The sequence below is a fragment of the Mauremys mutica genome, chromosome 1, assembly GCF_020497125.1.
Source record: "Mauremys mutica isolate MM-2020 ecotype Southern chromosome 1, ASM2049712v1, whole genome shotgun sequence".
Taxonomy (NCBI): Eukaryota; Metazoa; Chordata; order Testudines; family Geoemydidae; genus Mauremys; species Mauremys mutica.
The window spans coordinates 211060644-211075149 of NC_059072.1; the positions used below are offsets into that span (position 1 = coordinate 211060644).

The following is a 14506-nucleotide window of genomic DNA, read 5'->3' on the forward strand; positions in this document are numbered from 1 at the left end:
TTTTAGGCTATTAAGGAGAAGAAGAAGTGAAGTGTGTAAGGTAAAGGAGAAATGAATGAATAAAATACCAAAAGAAAAGAAAACCCTAGTATTTTAAACTATCAGGTACACCAAGAATAATAAGCATGGAGAATCCCCGTAAACCTGAAAGGTAAGGCAAAGCCTAGTAAAGAATATTTTTGCTGTTTGGTCCTTACCCTGTGGCCTGGGTGTTTGGAGTTAAATTCTCCCCTCTGCCAGAGGACTTGCACAAGACATATGCATTAAGCATTCAAGATAAAGTTTCAGTGGGATTTAAGAGCTACACGGAGGGAAATTTCAGTCCCCAGTGATAGGCCATGAAAACAAATTACAGCCATCACCACTGACTAGTGCAAAGCACTTGCTGAATTCTTCCTGAAACAGGATTTTTTAAGCAGTGGAAGGGGTTTAAGTAATGCCCTCTGACATCTCCTCTATATGACGTTGGACTGTAAATACAAGTTTTGTCTCTCTTCCTTCTTTCTCAGACTGGGGCTTGAAAATTTGCATATAAGTCTGATTTCATGATTATTTGTTTAAAACTTTTCTTCCTGGGAATGTCTGTGTTATTGCAATGTCTTTACGGCTGGCGTTGGAGCTTAGTATCAACTCTTTAATAAGAGTCTGTATTTCATACAGTTACATGCACCTAATAAATATAATTGCTACAGACAAGAAGAAAACCCTGGCTAGGAACAGGCATTAGGCTGCTGCATTGTTTACCTCAGTGAGAATTTGAATGATGTTAGCCATTTAGATTGGATCCAAATACTTCACTACAGTTAGTTAGCTGATTAGATTTAGCTAAATATTGCAGCATGGGTCCTCATTTATAAACAAGAGGTTCACCACACAGCTTAGGAAGTGAAAAGCCAAGGTGGCTTTTGTGCTCCCCTGATCCTGGGGTTGACATGTGCCAAACTGGTTCTCTAGTGTAAGTCTCCTGAAGGCTTCTGGAAGTTACAATGACATGGCCAGATGCCATAGAAATCTGGGGTCAAAGGTTCGTGTCCATAATCAACATAGTTCCTCTTTTCTACCCTACTCGGCCCCTTCTCTCACATAGTTTAATGGCTGCTACTATTAAAGACAAAGAGGAACATCAGCAAAGAAGTATATAGTAGTATTTATTCACTTATTAAACTGAATTGCTGCTTGTGCTGCCAAAAATCTTGCAGGAGCCTGCATACCTCACTGTGAGAGTCTGATGCTTTTCAGCTGACATCAGTGTAAACTCTTGTAGCCAGCTTTAAGGATAGCAGTACACCTTGACTATGTGCACCAAGGAAGAGGAACATCTGGGCTCAGTGGAGGCCTTGAAAGGATCCCCTTGGAGAAGTTTTCTCCAGAAATGTATAGAATAAAGTAGAGCTGGGCTTGATCCCAACGTCCATATTGACGTTGGACATTTCTGATTTTGCAAATGGCATCTATCATTATAGTGGCCCAAGCCAACATCCCAGATCTCATCAACACCCAACACTGGGGTCATTTGCCATCTAAGCAGGAGTGCTGGAATAATTTGTATAGTGGGGGTGCTGAGAGCCATTGAACTGAACTGCAAACCCTGTTTATGATGGAAACCACTTCAAGCCAGTGGGTGCGTCAGCACCTATGCATCTAGAGCCAAATTTTGCAGCTTGAGCCCATCCCTAGAACACAGTCAAACTATTCAAACCAAAGACAAGACTCTATTTTTAATTTGCCTCCTACTCAACAGAAGTTATCATCTGAAAACCAGTTTTATTGTTACTAGATGCCTCAGTGTAATCTGTATTTAAGATCATAGGGCCTTAGAAAGAAGTTTGGTGAAAGATAGACAGGCAGACAGGTCATGTATAGCCCAACACATGCTTTAAAATTCCCCCGGTGCACAGAAATCTCCTTCCAGGCTTTCAGTTGCAACTATTGGTTAATAAAACATAGCCCTTTGTTTTCCAGACTTCTTCGCTGGGGAGGAGTCACCAAGTCAGTCAGCCAGAATTAAGGAAGTCTATTAACAATGTGAATCAAACTGTTTCATGTTAATGAATTTGCCTGTGTGTGTACATACACATACGATGGCCTCTTCTCAATAGAATTAGAACTACTCAACTGTCAGATGCTCTATACTGGTAATAACATGCCAATTGCCTCTTAGCTCAGGTAGGCTTTTCAATCAGGAGAAGATGAACTCTGGCCCCTGTGGTGCAGTGAAGTTGGGTGGTTATGTGGTCTGGCATATTGACAGCTGTAAAGTTCCTAGGCAGCCACAGATTTATTATAATATTGCAGAAAAAAAGCTTTCTGGGAATGGTAAGACTATTTGGCTATATGAGACATTTAATCTGTAAGGAACTAAGACCACTGCCCCAGCACTCTGAATTTCTAGATGTTATCAAGCTGTAAAATGTCGTGTGTGGTGGCTTGTTCCTCATCCCGCATTACTGTCTCTCAGGTGTCGCAGCTGAATCATAAACTTTGAGTTGATTCAATTTCAGAGCTGAACCGGCCTCTTCAGAATTAAAAAGAAAGACCTTTGAAGCAAGAGTTAACTTGAAATCCACATTCTGCTTCCCTGTAACAATTGCACAATAAGATGCCCTTCAGTTTTTGTGTATCTTGGAGCAAAAAATAAAAATATTCAGTTCATACAACAAATATCTATCTATAGGAAATGAAAAATAACCACTGTGCCCAGTGCACTAGCAACTTGTGACAAATTTCTATTGATAAACCTTCAGTGACTTGGTGAAATAATGCTCCTCTAAAGAAATCTTCAACTTAATCTACAGCATTTGGCTGGTACGGTTTTGAAAAACAACCATTTATAATCCACAGATGAATTTAGCATTTAAGAAGATTAATGCATTCATAAATAGCCTGGAAAGCCAAAGTCATTGAATTTAGTGCACCAAACAGGTCAAACAGGCATTTATGAAACCATCTGGCACGCTCACTGGGAAAAAAATTAATACAACTACAGACAGATCAGGAGTTTACCTCCACTAACATGATTTAATTTGGGAATATTTACCACTCCACCAGAAATTGCTGGCTGTTAATTGTCATGCAGTTGTTTTTCTTTGAAAAGGTGGGGTAAATAATACCAGAACCCAATAGAGTTTATGATTAAGCCATGAGAGACCCCTGTTTTGGCTGGTATACTTTACGGAGGAGGATCCTTCTGCTTTTAGAAACCAACTGGCCTGGAAGTTCATGAGCTGAACAGTCATTTTGCATGAGCTAAATGGTCATGATTTCTCCCATCTCCCCTCCCATGAAACTTGCAAAGGACTGGATTTCCTCATGGCCTGTTGTGGGCATAATGCTAGTCCCCTTTCTTCACCAGGGGCTGGGCAGGAATCTTTCCCTCACTGCCAGAGTGGCCAAGGCAGGGTGGGTTTTTTTCCACCTTTCCCACAGCAGGTCTGGGACCCAGTGTGGTGGGGTAGGGGGGTTAAGTCATAATATCAACCTTTAATAGGTAAAATTAAATCATGTTAGTGGAGGTAAACTCCTGATCTGTCTGTAGTTGTATTAATTTTTTTCCCAGTGAGCGTGCCAGATGGTTTCATAAATGCCTGTTTGACCTGTTTGGTGCACTAAATTCAATGACTTTGGCTTTCCAGGCTATTTATGAATGCATTAAATGCGCAGGTGTCCAGTGCGCATATGTGTTATGGAAGGGTACAGTCACCTGCTAAAATAGATTGAAAAAAGATCTGAAAGAAAGGACCCCTTAAGGATTCTGAGGAAGGGGCTGAGGGGTTGGAGCTCCTATGTCTGGTACAGCAGAGAGCTGACCCACCCTATCCCCCCCACACACACACACACAAACACACACTTCTTTTCTCTAGCTCTCTCTAAGGGAGCTGAGGAAGGACAGTACTGGGCTCCTGTGTCTGGAACAGCAGGGAACCAACCCCACTTCGCTGAGTCCTCTTTTACCTTATAAAGGAGATAGCAGCAGGGTCCAGCACTGGGATAGCTGGGACCGGGTGGGAGATTATTTTGAAATGATTAAGGAAAGGATGGTGACCTGCACTGTACAATTTACTGCCAGATATTTTAAGTGAATAAAATTGTGGCCTAATTAAACCACATCCATTGCTGCCTCCTTTCTGTTGTGAGGGGCTCGGCAGAAACGAGGAGTGGAATTGTTTAACTCGGAATGGTGACTGGTCACATTCCTTGAGGACACAACCACTAACAACTCCTGCCATGTTAAATAATGGCCTAGTGGAAGCTATTGTGGTTGGCCTGTGTGACTTACATGCAGAATCAGTCATATTTTTAAGCCCTTTTTAAAACTTTGTTTCCCCAGTTTTTCCCGGCAATAGCCAGTCACAGATTTAAGCACAGAGAAACTGCTAAAATTAGCCTTTGTGTGGTGAAGTCCTGTATTACCCACCATCATTCAGCCATTTATTCCCCAAAGTCTCTGTCTATTTTCCTTTTAGTTTTTTCTTCCCCAGCAAGTGGGGGGGTTGCTTTGTGTTTGTATACGCACATACAGGCCCCAAAGAAATTACCAAGTCAGGGAAGCCTGCTCTAAACACACATTTCTTCAGGTGTCCCACTGTTGGTCTATCACCAGCACAGCTCCACTGATACTAGGTGGGAGGGCTAATATAGACAGGCCACTGGTGGGTTTGCCACTGTGTCATCTAAATCTGCTCTGAGGAGGGTTAGATAACAAGTAAAAACATTACTGCTCTCTCTACATGAGCGTGCTCACTCTTCCTAGCACCACTAGGAAGGTGCTTGACCAATTTCTCAACGTTTTTGATACCAGGAACCAGATTGCTGCCTTCCTAAACTGTGTCAGGGCGATCGCAGGGACTGGCACCAGTCCACAGACCGGTCATTGAGAAACAATATGTTAGAGCAGCAGTGGGAGAATGAGGAAAAATGTAGGCACAGTCAAAATGGCTTGCTCTTCCCAAATGCAATTTCCAACGTGACTGATAAGCCACAGACCTTAGCACAGGGCTACCGACCTGCTCATTTTTCTCCCCTCCTCTTGGCATTGTGCACACTGCATAGTGCAGCAGGTGTGCATGTTGAATATAATAGATCTGATTCTCCTCCCGCCTTGGTGTAAATCAGAAGTAACTCCACTGAAGTAAATGGAGTTATATCAGCATAAAACACCATGAGCAGAAGCTCAGGTTCATTATGTGTCTCAGGATCTATGGGTGAGGCTCATCTTTTAGAGCCCAATCCCTGCGCCCATGAAAATCAATGGGAGTTTTTCCAGAGACATCCAGGGAATCAGGATTGGCCCTAAATGCATAAATGCTGCAGCACTGTCTTCAATAAGGAGCCCTTTCAGTTCACATCTAGCAGAGGAAAGCTGCTGTCCCAGAGACAATTGTTTGCTCAAACTCATTATTGCTGCTGCCTCATAATGCTCTGTCAATGTACAAGGGGTTTCACAAACACAAAAAAGATAAAATCCCTGCCTCCATGCAATTAGTTACTTCCAAAGATGTGCCCATTCCAAACTCCCGGACCCAAACACCCCCTGTATTGCTGGGAAATTAGGAGCCTGATCAGCATCTGAACTCTGCAGCATCAGCTCCTCTCTAATGATTACATTCTACAGAAACTCAATTCTTACATAGCAACGTGCTTGAGGCAGCCCTTGGGTTATTTACTCTGCAGAACCATCGCTGCTTGAGCTGTAATGAGTGCCAGAAGGTGGAAAGAGCAGGAGATAGCATATTCCCCCACCCCTGAGGAAACCTCATCACCTAGCCTGTCCAACAGGGTGGTGTTGGTTAATGCTTCAGTGGTGTTTGCCACCTCCTCGGGAAGGCCCTCTTGGAGCAGGAGCTTGGAGATAAGGCTGCTGAACTTGCTCTCTGTGGTGGAGTGAGGCTCTTCAGTCGGGGTTGGGCTGTAGGACGTGACGTTTAACTCCACTGGGTCAAGACAATAACCTTCAGGTGATCTGTCGAACAGCACATCCGCCAAGTCAATACCAGCTACTGAGGAGGGGGAGACACAAGGAATATCCCTGACAAGTCTGTAATTCTCCATCCACTCTTTCAGCCATTCGAGCCTGCAGTCACACTCCCAGGGGTTCCGGAAAAGATAGAGCCTTCCCAGGAAATAGACTGGCTGGAAGATAGAAAAAGGTAGGGTGGTTAGGTTGTTACTGTTCAAATGCAAAGAGACCAGGCTGGTTAGGTTTTCAAACGCCCCTTCTTCAATGTAGTTGACCCTGTTTCGGTCCAAGTACAGAACCTCCAATTCAACTAGGTCCCGGAACCAGGTGTTGGACACGTTCCTGAGAAAGTTCCCACCAAGATTGAGCATTTTCAGGTGCCTCAGCCCATCAAAGGAGTTTTCTGGGAGGTCATTGAGTAAGTTGTCATTCAGGTAGAGATACTCCATTTTCTGACAATCTTGAAAGGCTTGGTCATGAATGACATTTATTCTGTTGTCTTGGAGGTTAAGATACTTCAGCCTGGTCAGGCCCTGCAGAGAATTATAGGCTACAGCTTCTATCTTGTTTCGCTCCAAGTAAACATGGGTCAAATTCTCCATGCCTCGTATGGCCCCAGGGATCCTTCGGAAATTGTTCTGAAAGCACAAGAGCTCCTGAAGGGCAGGGAGCTCTATGAAAATCCTGTCTGGGATATTGAAAAGGTTGCAGTCAGCTAGGTCTAGTCTGACAAGCCTTTTGAGGGCAGTAAAAGTGCGAGTGTGCAGGTAGCGGATGTATTCGTTGTGAGCCATTTTAAGCTCAGTCAACCTGGGTAGCCCTTTGAAAGCCCCGGGAGTGATGAAGGAGATGTTGTTGTGCTGGAGTGAGAGAGATTTGAGAGAAGGCAGGGTCCCAAAGGCCCTCTCTGAAACGAATTTAATACTGTTTTTATCCAGGTTGATAGAAGAGGCTTCACAGGGGAAGTCACTGGGGATCTGCAGAAGGCCAGCACGGTCACACAGGACGGAACAGCTCCGCTCCTGCGTGCACACACAGTTGGCAGGGCAGGAACGTACGCAGGCCCACACAGCATGGATGTGGGGGATACAAAGAATGACTGGTGGTGGGAACAGTACAATTGCCACACAGATAACGAGGGGGAAGAGAGAGAGAAAAACAGGAGCAGTTAGTAAATGTTAGTTATGACCAAAAGACTTATTTATGCCACAGATCTAGCCAGATTACTAACATTAACCCATTAAAATACAGTTTCACTAAAGGGGAGCCAGGAACTCTCATGGAAGAATCCTACAGAATTTACTCGAGAAGGGTTATTTTACCCTAGGGTTTTGAAACCCTCCTGTGGAATTCTATAATGGATTTAATCTCTCTCAAATTCTGTCAGTTCCTATATAATCCTGTTGAATTTATCTCTACTAAATTCTTTTAGGAATGTTTCCACCTTCTGTTACTTCTTTCTCAGTATCACCATAATTAATGTGTAGGTTCTCCCACTGGGACTGAGCCTGGGATGCTCTGGGGGTTGGCAGGTCTATCAGCTGGGCGGAGGATTGGCTTGTTTGCAGGGGCAGCTCTAGACATTTCACCGCCCCAAGCATGGCGGCATGCCACAGGGGGCGCTTTGCCGGTCGCCGGTCCCACGGCTCCGGTGGACCTCCCGCAGGCATGCCTGCGGAGGGTCCGCCGGTCCCGCGGCTCCGGTGAACCTCCCGCAGGCGTGCTTGCGGAGGGTCCGCCGGTCCTGCGGCTTCGTTGGACCTCCCGCAGGCATGCCTGCGGAGGGTCTGCTGGTCCCGCGGCTCCACCAGCGACCGGCAGAGTGCCCCCCGCGGCTTGCCACCCCAAGCACGCGCATGGCGTGCTGGGGCCTGGAGCCGCCCCTGCTTGTTTGTTTGGGAGCATTGCAAGCAGGTTTGCCAGCTAGAGAAAGAAGTGCTTAGTTGTCTGAGGCATTGCAGTGTCTATGGGTTTTGCCTCTTTTTCCTGTGATAAGCCCATTCGTTTTTATATTTATTCCACTAGTGGCCCGGGTAGGTGCTTTAGAATAAGGAGAACTATTAGCAGTTAAAAGTAAAGTGTAGTATTTAAAAAGCCATTCCTGCTCTCGATTTGGTGGAGAAGCATGAGGGAAAGGGAGGTTCAAGGAATATCTTTGTAACACTTTTTTCCTCAGTCTGGATGTTTCATATTAAAGGTGATGCTCTGAGCCTCCAGTAATGCACCTGCTTTGCTCTACCCATTGGTTACTATTTCCTAACACCCTGGCTGCCTTGCAAATGTGTGGCTGCCATGGCTTTCTGGCTGTGTAGTTAGGATCAAGCAAATGGATGTACAGTGATGAGGAAGATAAAAACTCCCTGGTTCCACTCAAACAAGAGGAGCAGGAACCTGAGGCAGTGTAAGCAGTGACACATGGGGCTCTGTGTGAAGGGAAAGCCTACACAGCTGGAAGTCTGAGAAATACGATCTTTAGGGAGAGAACTGAAAACAGATTTCATTTTGTACTTGCTCTCCTAAGGTGTGTCCCACCTCCTGTTCAACTGGAATGAAAAAGAGCATCCACAAGCTCTTGACATTGTCATTGGCAGGGCATCACCTGCTGAGTGATTTTTCTGTTGCAGTTTATCAGTTCTCATATCACTGCTACTTTTTAAAAAAAATAACCAGGTGTCCTCCTCATTGCTAACAAACTCTCTCACCACACTGCCAGCCTCACGAGTTTCACGCTGGGCCCTTGTGTAGTAGAAGGGGCATTCACTGGTGAGACCGCCCGTTCCTCAAAGGCAAGCTGCAAGACTAAATGGTGCCTGGCCAGATTTGCTCTCCACAGGGACTAATGGTGCAACCACTTGTTTGTGGTGATTTTGCTATAAAAGGTTAAGCTTCAGCAGCTCTCCATCTTCTATGTGACTAGCCTCTTTGGCTTTCATATACAAATCAAATTGTTGTTTGAAGCTTTTCTGGGTGTTCTGAGCATTTCCACCCATTTTCAAGGTGACCTGCGCAGAAATTTTTTTAAATTGGGTTTGTGCCTTATTTTATCCTCCTTCAGGCAGGCCTGATCCTGCAAAGCAAACTATCTGACAGAACCCTTTAAAGTCAATGGGATTCCATGAAGGCATAGGGGTCTGCCCACATGGGTCTCTGGAGGACTGGAGCCTTATGTTGAATAAAGAAGGCCTGAACATGGGAGCAGGGTGCCCCCATCCCCAAAATCTGATTGTTTTTTACTTTAGAAATTACCCTGGAGGCTGTGTGGTGATTGGAGAACTAGCAAAATGGTGACACTACAAGAATCAAGTCAATGAATGTAGAACCATTGAAAGGGGGGAGGGATTTTATTCAGATTGTTTAAAAAAAATTGTGTTTGTTTTTTCTTAACATGCATTTAACTGCAATAACTAATTAACATTTTAGATAAAGGAAGTCCTTTCCTAATTCAGCACCCAAATCCCTTCCATTACAGCTCCTCCAGTGAAACAAGACAAGACCTGATTTGATTTTTCTGATAATTCCAAAGTAAAAAACAAGCATAATATTGTTAAAAAAAAACACTTTTCAGATTCTTTGTAAATTATGAAGAGGAAAAAAAGCCCAACCCTAGTGAAAACTTTCCTATGCAAGTCATTGTAAAGGCTGATGGAAGATTTACAAATTTCAGTCACAGTTACACAGCAGCCATTTAAAATTAATGATTTCCTTACAAAGATGTGTAAATTTAGGCAGAGAGAGACTGTGACATGTCCAAAATCATGCAATAAGTCAGTGGCCAAGTTCAGTACAGAACCCAGCTCTCCTGACTCCCAATTTACTTTCTAATCCCTTGACTTGCTGAAGAAAACATCTGAGTTCAGGTCAAGCCAAGTCATTTCCTAGTCTGATGAGATTCTAGTAATGAGCAATTTTTTTTTTTTGCTCTGCTGAATATGGATCTACCGCTAGCAGATTTTCACAACACAAACACCTAGGTTGTCTATTTACAAATAAATCTCTCTAGACTGCATAAAATATTGAATCCATTAATCCAGCCTTAGAAAACGATGTCCTCCAAGCAAAAAAACAAACAAACAAAAAAACGCAGAACCCCCTCAGTATCAGAAGATTTGCAGTATTTTTTTAGAGTTAAGGTCCTGCTAAAATCCTTCATCTGAACACCACCAAATTCTGAGGGTTCAAAATCCAAACCTACTTGCCATTCTGAATTTGCACCTTGATCCCATTTCTAGTATCTTTTGACAGCAAATCCATATTCACAGCACTGACACATTTATGCTGCCATTACACAAATCATTAAAAAAAATGATGAATGCATTTAAAATCTCAGCTGGAAACAGAAAAACTCTGTTAGTTCAAAACATTTTTTTCCCCAAAAAAACACATTTGCTCCTTGGGCTACGTTCAGTACAGTTCAGGCAGCTATACTGGCTGGAACTTTTACCACCTGTCAATTCAGACAGAGAATTTGTGGTAATATTGGTTTAATTAAATATGTGTAATATAAAAGAATGAAAAAATATTGCCAGTTTCAGAATATCAGCAAAATGGCTCTGTGATTGAGACTGGGGTGGTGGTGGGGTGTATTTTTTTTCTCAATTCAATTTAACGGCTGCATTTTTTTTAAATGACTTCAATATTTGCACAAATGAATGAGAAGACCTACAAGATATCTGCATTGGATTTTCAGCAGCACAAGCAGACAATGTTTGAAATGATATAGAGTTAGCCTAAAACATTCAATGTGATTGGTCTAATCTTAGAAACTACTATTGGCTTTCATAAAATAAAAATACTACTCACCATTTAAAATGACGACAAACATCACCTTGATTATTCACTTGTGGCATTTCAGGTCTGGCAAGTAAAATTCTGTGATCTAAAAGTAGATGGAAGGATCCGAGATAGTTTCAGTCCATTGTCATTTACACATATCATCATCCCATTATAGTGTCTGTGTCTAGAAAAGAAGATTGAAATCCATAGGGAGAGGTTTTTCTAAACTGACTCTCTCCCCTAAGCTTCAAACCAACGCATTGATTTCTTGTATTTATTTTTGCCACTGACCTTTTCAGTGCACATTTCAGTTTTGTACTATTCTTCACAGGGCTTTTCAGCAAGGGCTTGACCAAGTTTTTAACATGAGGTGAACCACTGAAATGTGCCTAGATGGATGGGAATAAGGAGAAATCATTAGGCTGCTAGAGAACGATCATGTAATCAAATCTACAGATGCTTTTACACAGCAGCGTTATTGAACCAGCAATGAACTGCCACAATGAACCCGTAATAAAAGAACTCATTTATTCATAGTTACATCACTTACCTAACGGAGCAATGGCTTCATCCTCCATCCTTCTCTGGACCCTGCCATTAGTTCTACTGGTCCATCTCTGAAGAGTTGGCATTTTTTCCCCTCCAAAGTGATCATTTAATGGCAGGAAAATCCTCTGTATCAGAGGAGGATTAGTGGAGCTGGAATAATGTGTCTGTCCTTTAAAACTCCAAAGCAAAACACGGATTGCTGACAAACCAATCTGCTGCATTCTCCCCACCACCACCATCCCACAAAAAAAGAACTGGCTCTCTGCCATCAAAATAGCATTACCAGGAATCTAAAACAAAGCCATTACGCCGGTGCCTATTACATAACGGGAGAGGGAGGGAGGGAAATGTAATTATATTTTTGGGCAAGCACAGGCTTATGATTTCAACTAATCGAAATAGCGATGGCTGAACTAACCGGACCAACACAGCACCCTCAGCTTAAAAGCCTCCCAATGATTATGCTCCAGTCCGAACCACAGGCCCAAGTCTGATTTCTCATCACTTGTTCAAAAGTACAGCTCCACTGACCTGAATGGAAGTTGCCTCTAAATTACATAGGCATGAATGAGAATCTCATTCAAGCCTCATGTATATTTTGCACTAATAACAAAGGCTCCAATGAAACCTGGAGGAGAGGGAAAGAGGACTGGGGGAGATGCACAGTATATATTACTCCTGGGAGAAAACAGCCCATTTCATCTAAGAGTGTGTTCTGCTTGCCAGGCTGATGTTTGTGTGTGGAATTGCCAGGGCAGGATTTGTACATGGCAATACTGTCTTGTGCAGGACGTAAGGCAAGATTTAAAGCCTCTTTTGACAGAATAATGATGGTTTCTTTAGGGTGTGTTAGAGTAAAATGAGAGAGGCTGGAATCACTCGCTAACAATGCCTGGGGGTGGGGGAAAAAACCCTTTGCCTTCTTTTCCAGTTAATTAATTTCACTCTTTCAATAAATGAACTGCAACTGGAGCCAGTTAATTTGAGTTTGGTTCTTCTATATATCAGGGCAACTGAAAGATTGAAATGGTAACCTGTCCCATGTTGCGTCAATCATACTCAAGCAACAATGTGTAATTATTTTTTTTTCATTTTGATGGCCCCCTCAAGCTTAGAGGAGCCCACAGTAGCATTTTGAACATCATGGTAGGAAATTCCTGTGTCAAAGAGTTAATTAAAAATTGCTGGATATTTTTAATCCACACAACACAGAGCTAGCAAACTGATCTTAGCCTAACTCGGTCTGAACTCGGGGTACTGCAGGGAGCTCTCTTGTGGGTGATGCTGAAGAAGGAAAGGATGTGATCATCCATCTTGTGATGAATCTGCTGAGCAGGAGGCAACCCTAAGCATTGTGGGTTGGCAGGGAGCAGACAAACACCCACATACACTCCTGGCCAGTGAGACTAGGTGAGTGAAAACCTTTTGGGTCCAGATTTTGAAAAGAGCACAGAGCTAAATTTTCAGGTGTTCAGCATCCATAATTGCTGTACACATTGTGGCAGGGCCTACCAGTGTTGCCAGCTCTCCCCATAGTTGGTGCTTTTCTTAAAGCCTGAGATCCTGAAGTCACATGAATATGGGAGACTCTCAGCTTTCATTTTAAAGAGAAGGGTCTTGCACCCATGGGTCTGGAGAAAAGCTTGAAAACATGGCCACTAACAGCCCCAAACCAGAAGGCAAGTAAAAAGAACCCACATTTTATTATTTTTTAAAACCTTGGGGTTGCTAAGACCATCTCATGATATTTTAGGGCCTCACTCATGATGTCTGAACACCTGGAGTTGGCAATACTGTATATTGGGCCTAACGCTGAAGCAGCTATCCTGTTTGTCTCCTAGCTGGCATATATGAGATCCATAAGGGTGCTGTGTCTCATGACACTGAGATCCCTGGAGGGTGGAGGGATCAGTTACAATTTGATATATGACTTTCTGCGGTGTGGGGTGAGTTACTGAAGCCTTTGGCCAGCTGCGTGGACAGAGGAGTGAGATGATTAAAGGGATCAAGTCCTGGTGAAACCAACCAGGATTCCACCAAAAGTGATAACCATGTTCTTCTGCTCCCCAGAGATTAGGCACAGAATGAAACAGCCCAGCTGCAACTTGGTCTGAACACACAGGAATACAACTCTGGTTGTATTCAACTCAGGTGTAGGGTGTGTGCAGAGGTTGTAGATGTGGCTTGGTTTGCAAATTGGTTGGTATGAAAATGTCAGCCTCAAAGGAGAATAATACATGCTGTCTTGAACCAAAACAACCAATTTTTTACAAGACTTTCAGAGACAATCCAATTTTTTCAAGTTTTAATTAAAAACAAAATGTACAAGTATTTTCTACTCTTGGTTTTGAACGTTTTTTCCCCTTTTCTGGGGCTGGGAAGTCTCTTAAGAGCTGAGTTGGTGATGTCACAAGAGCTCCTGATACTCAGCTGGTTTAGAGGAGTTTGAATGGCCTGGCCACTCAGAAAGGGGCACCAAAAGAACCTCTGAAAGTCCCGCAGCTGCCTTGGTCTTGCACTATATGGACGGACGGCCCCAGTGAGATTTGATAAGCTGGCACAGCCACCACCACAGAAGCCCATGTAACAAATCCCCACTTGCCAAGTTTGATTTTTTCCCCCTATGGGACAAATCCCCAGGTTTACTGGGACTGGGGAGCTGCTAGTCCCACAAACTCCACAGGCCTGTGTGTATACAATGGTTTACATTCAGTTACATTTATATGAATAACAAAACTCAGGGGCCTCTGAGCAGAGCATGTTGTCAGAATATTCTTGCTATCCTTTTGCTTACCCAATATAGCAGCACATACCTATGCTGCCATGATCCCTTTTGGCTTGAGCAGTTAGCCAACATTCAGGGACTTGTGGGTTGTTTCTGTTAGGAGGAGAAGGTGACGATGGAGTCAGATATTTCTTTGGTGCAATCCTGTGTATTAACAAAGAAGGTACAAAGTCTTGCTCCCCTGAATGCCGGATAAATCAAACAGCAGCAGACAGGTTCCTTGCTCACAGATCCAAGCCCCTTTTCAGCCAACACTCTACCCAGAAGCTCCCCCACTCTTGGCTTTTTCAGGGTCACACTCTCAAGTGCTTCCCTGTCTGCTGCTGCCTCTCTCTCACACAGAGACAATAGCTCCATCAGATAATAACCACCCACCTGCATTTGCCGTCAGCCCACACGGAAACCCCTCTGCACCTATAGCTCAGAGTCCTAACCAGCCTTTC

The 14506-nt window shown here is 43.6% G+C and overlaps 1 protein-coding gene across 1 annotated transcript; it reads right to left on the bottom strand.

The window, feature by feature from the left end:
• Positions 1-2561: 2561 nt before the first annotated feature.
• Positions 2562-11405, bottom strand: NYX (nyctalopin). Its single transcript, XM_044988134.1, has 5 exons — positions 11280-11405; positions 11021-11118; positions 10757-10832; positions 5004-7055; positions 2562-2578 (listed from the first exon to the last, which is right to left on the bottom strand). Exons 3-4 carry the CDS (start codon positions 10776-10778, stop codon positions 5656-5658), a joined length of 1422 nt encoding a protein of 473 aa, XP_044844069.1. The 5' UTR covers positions 10779-10832; positions 11021-11118; positions 11280-11405; the 3' UTR covers positions 2562-2578; positions 5004-5655.
• Between the last annotated feature and the right edge of the window lie 3101 nt (positions 11406-14506).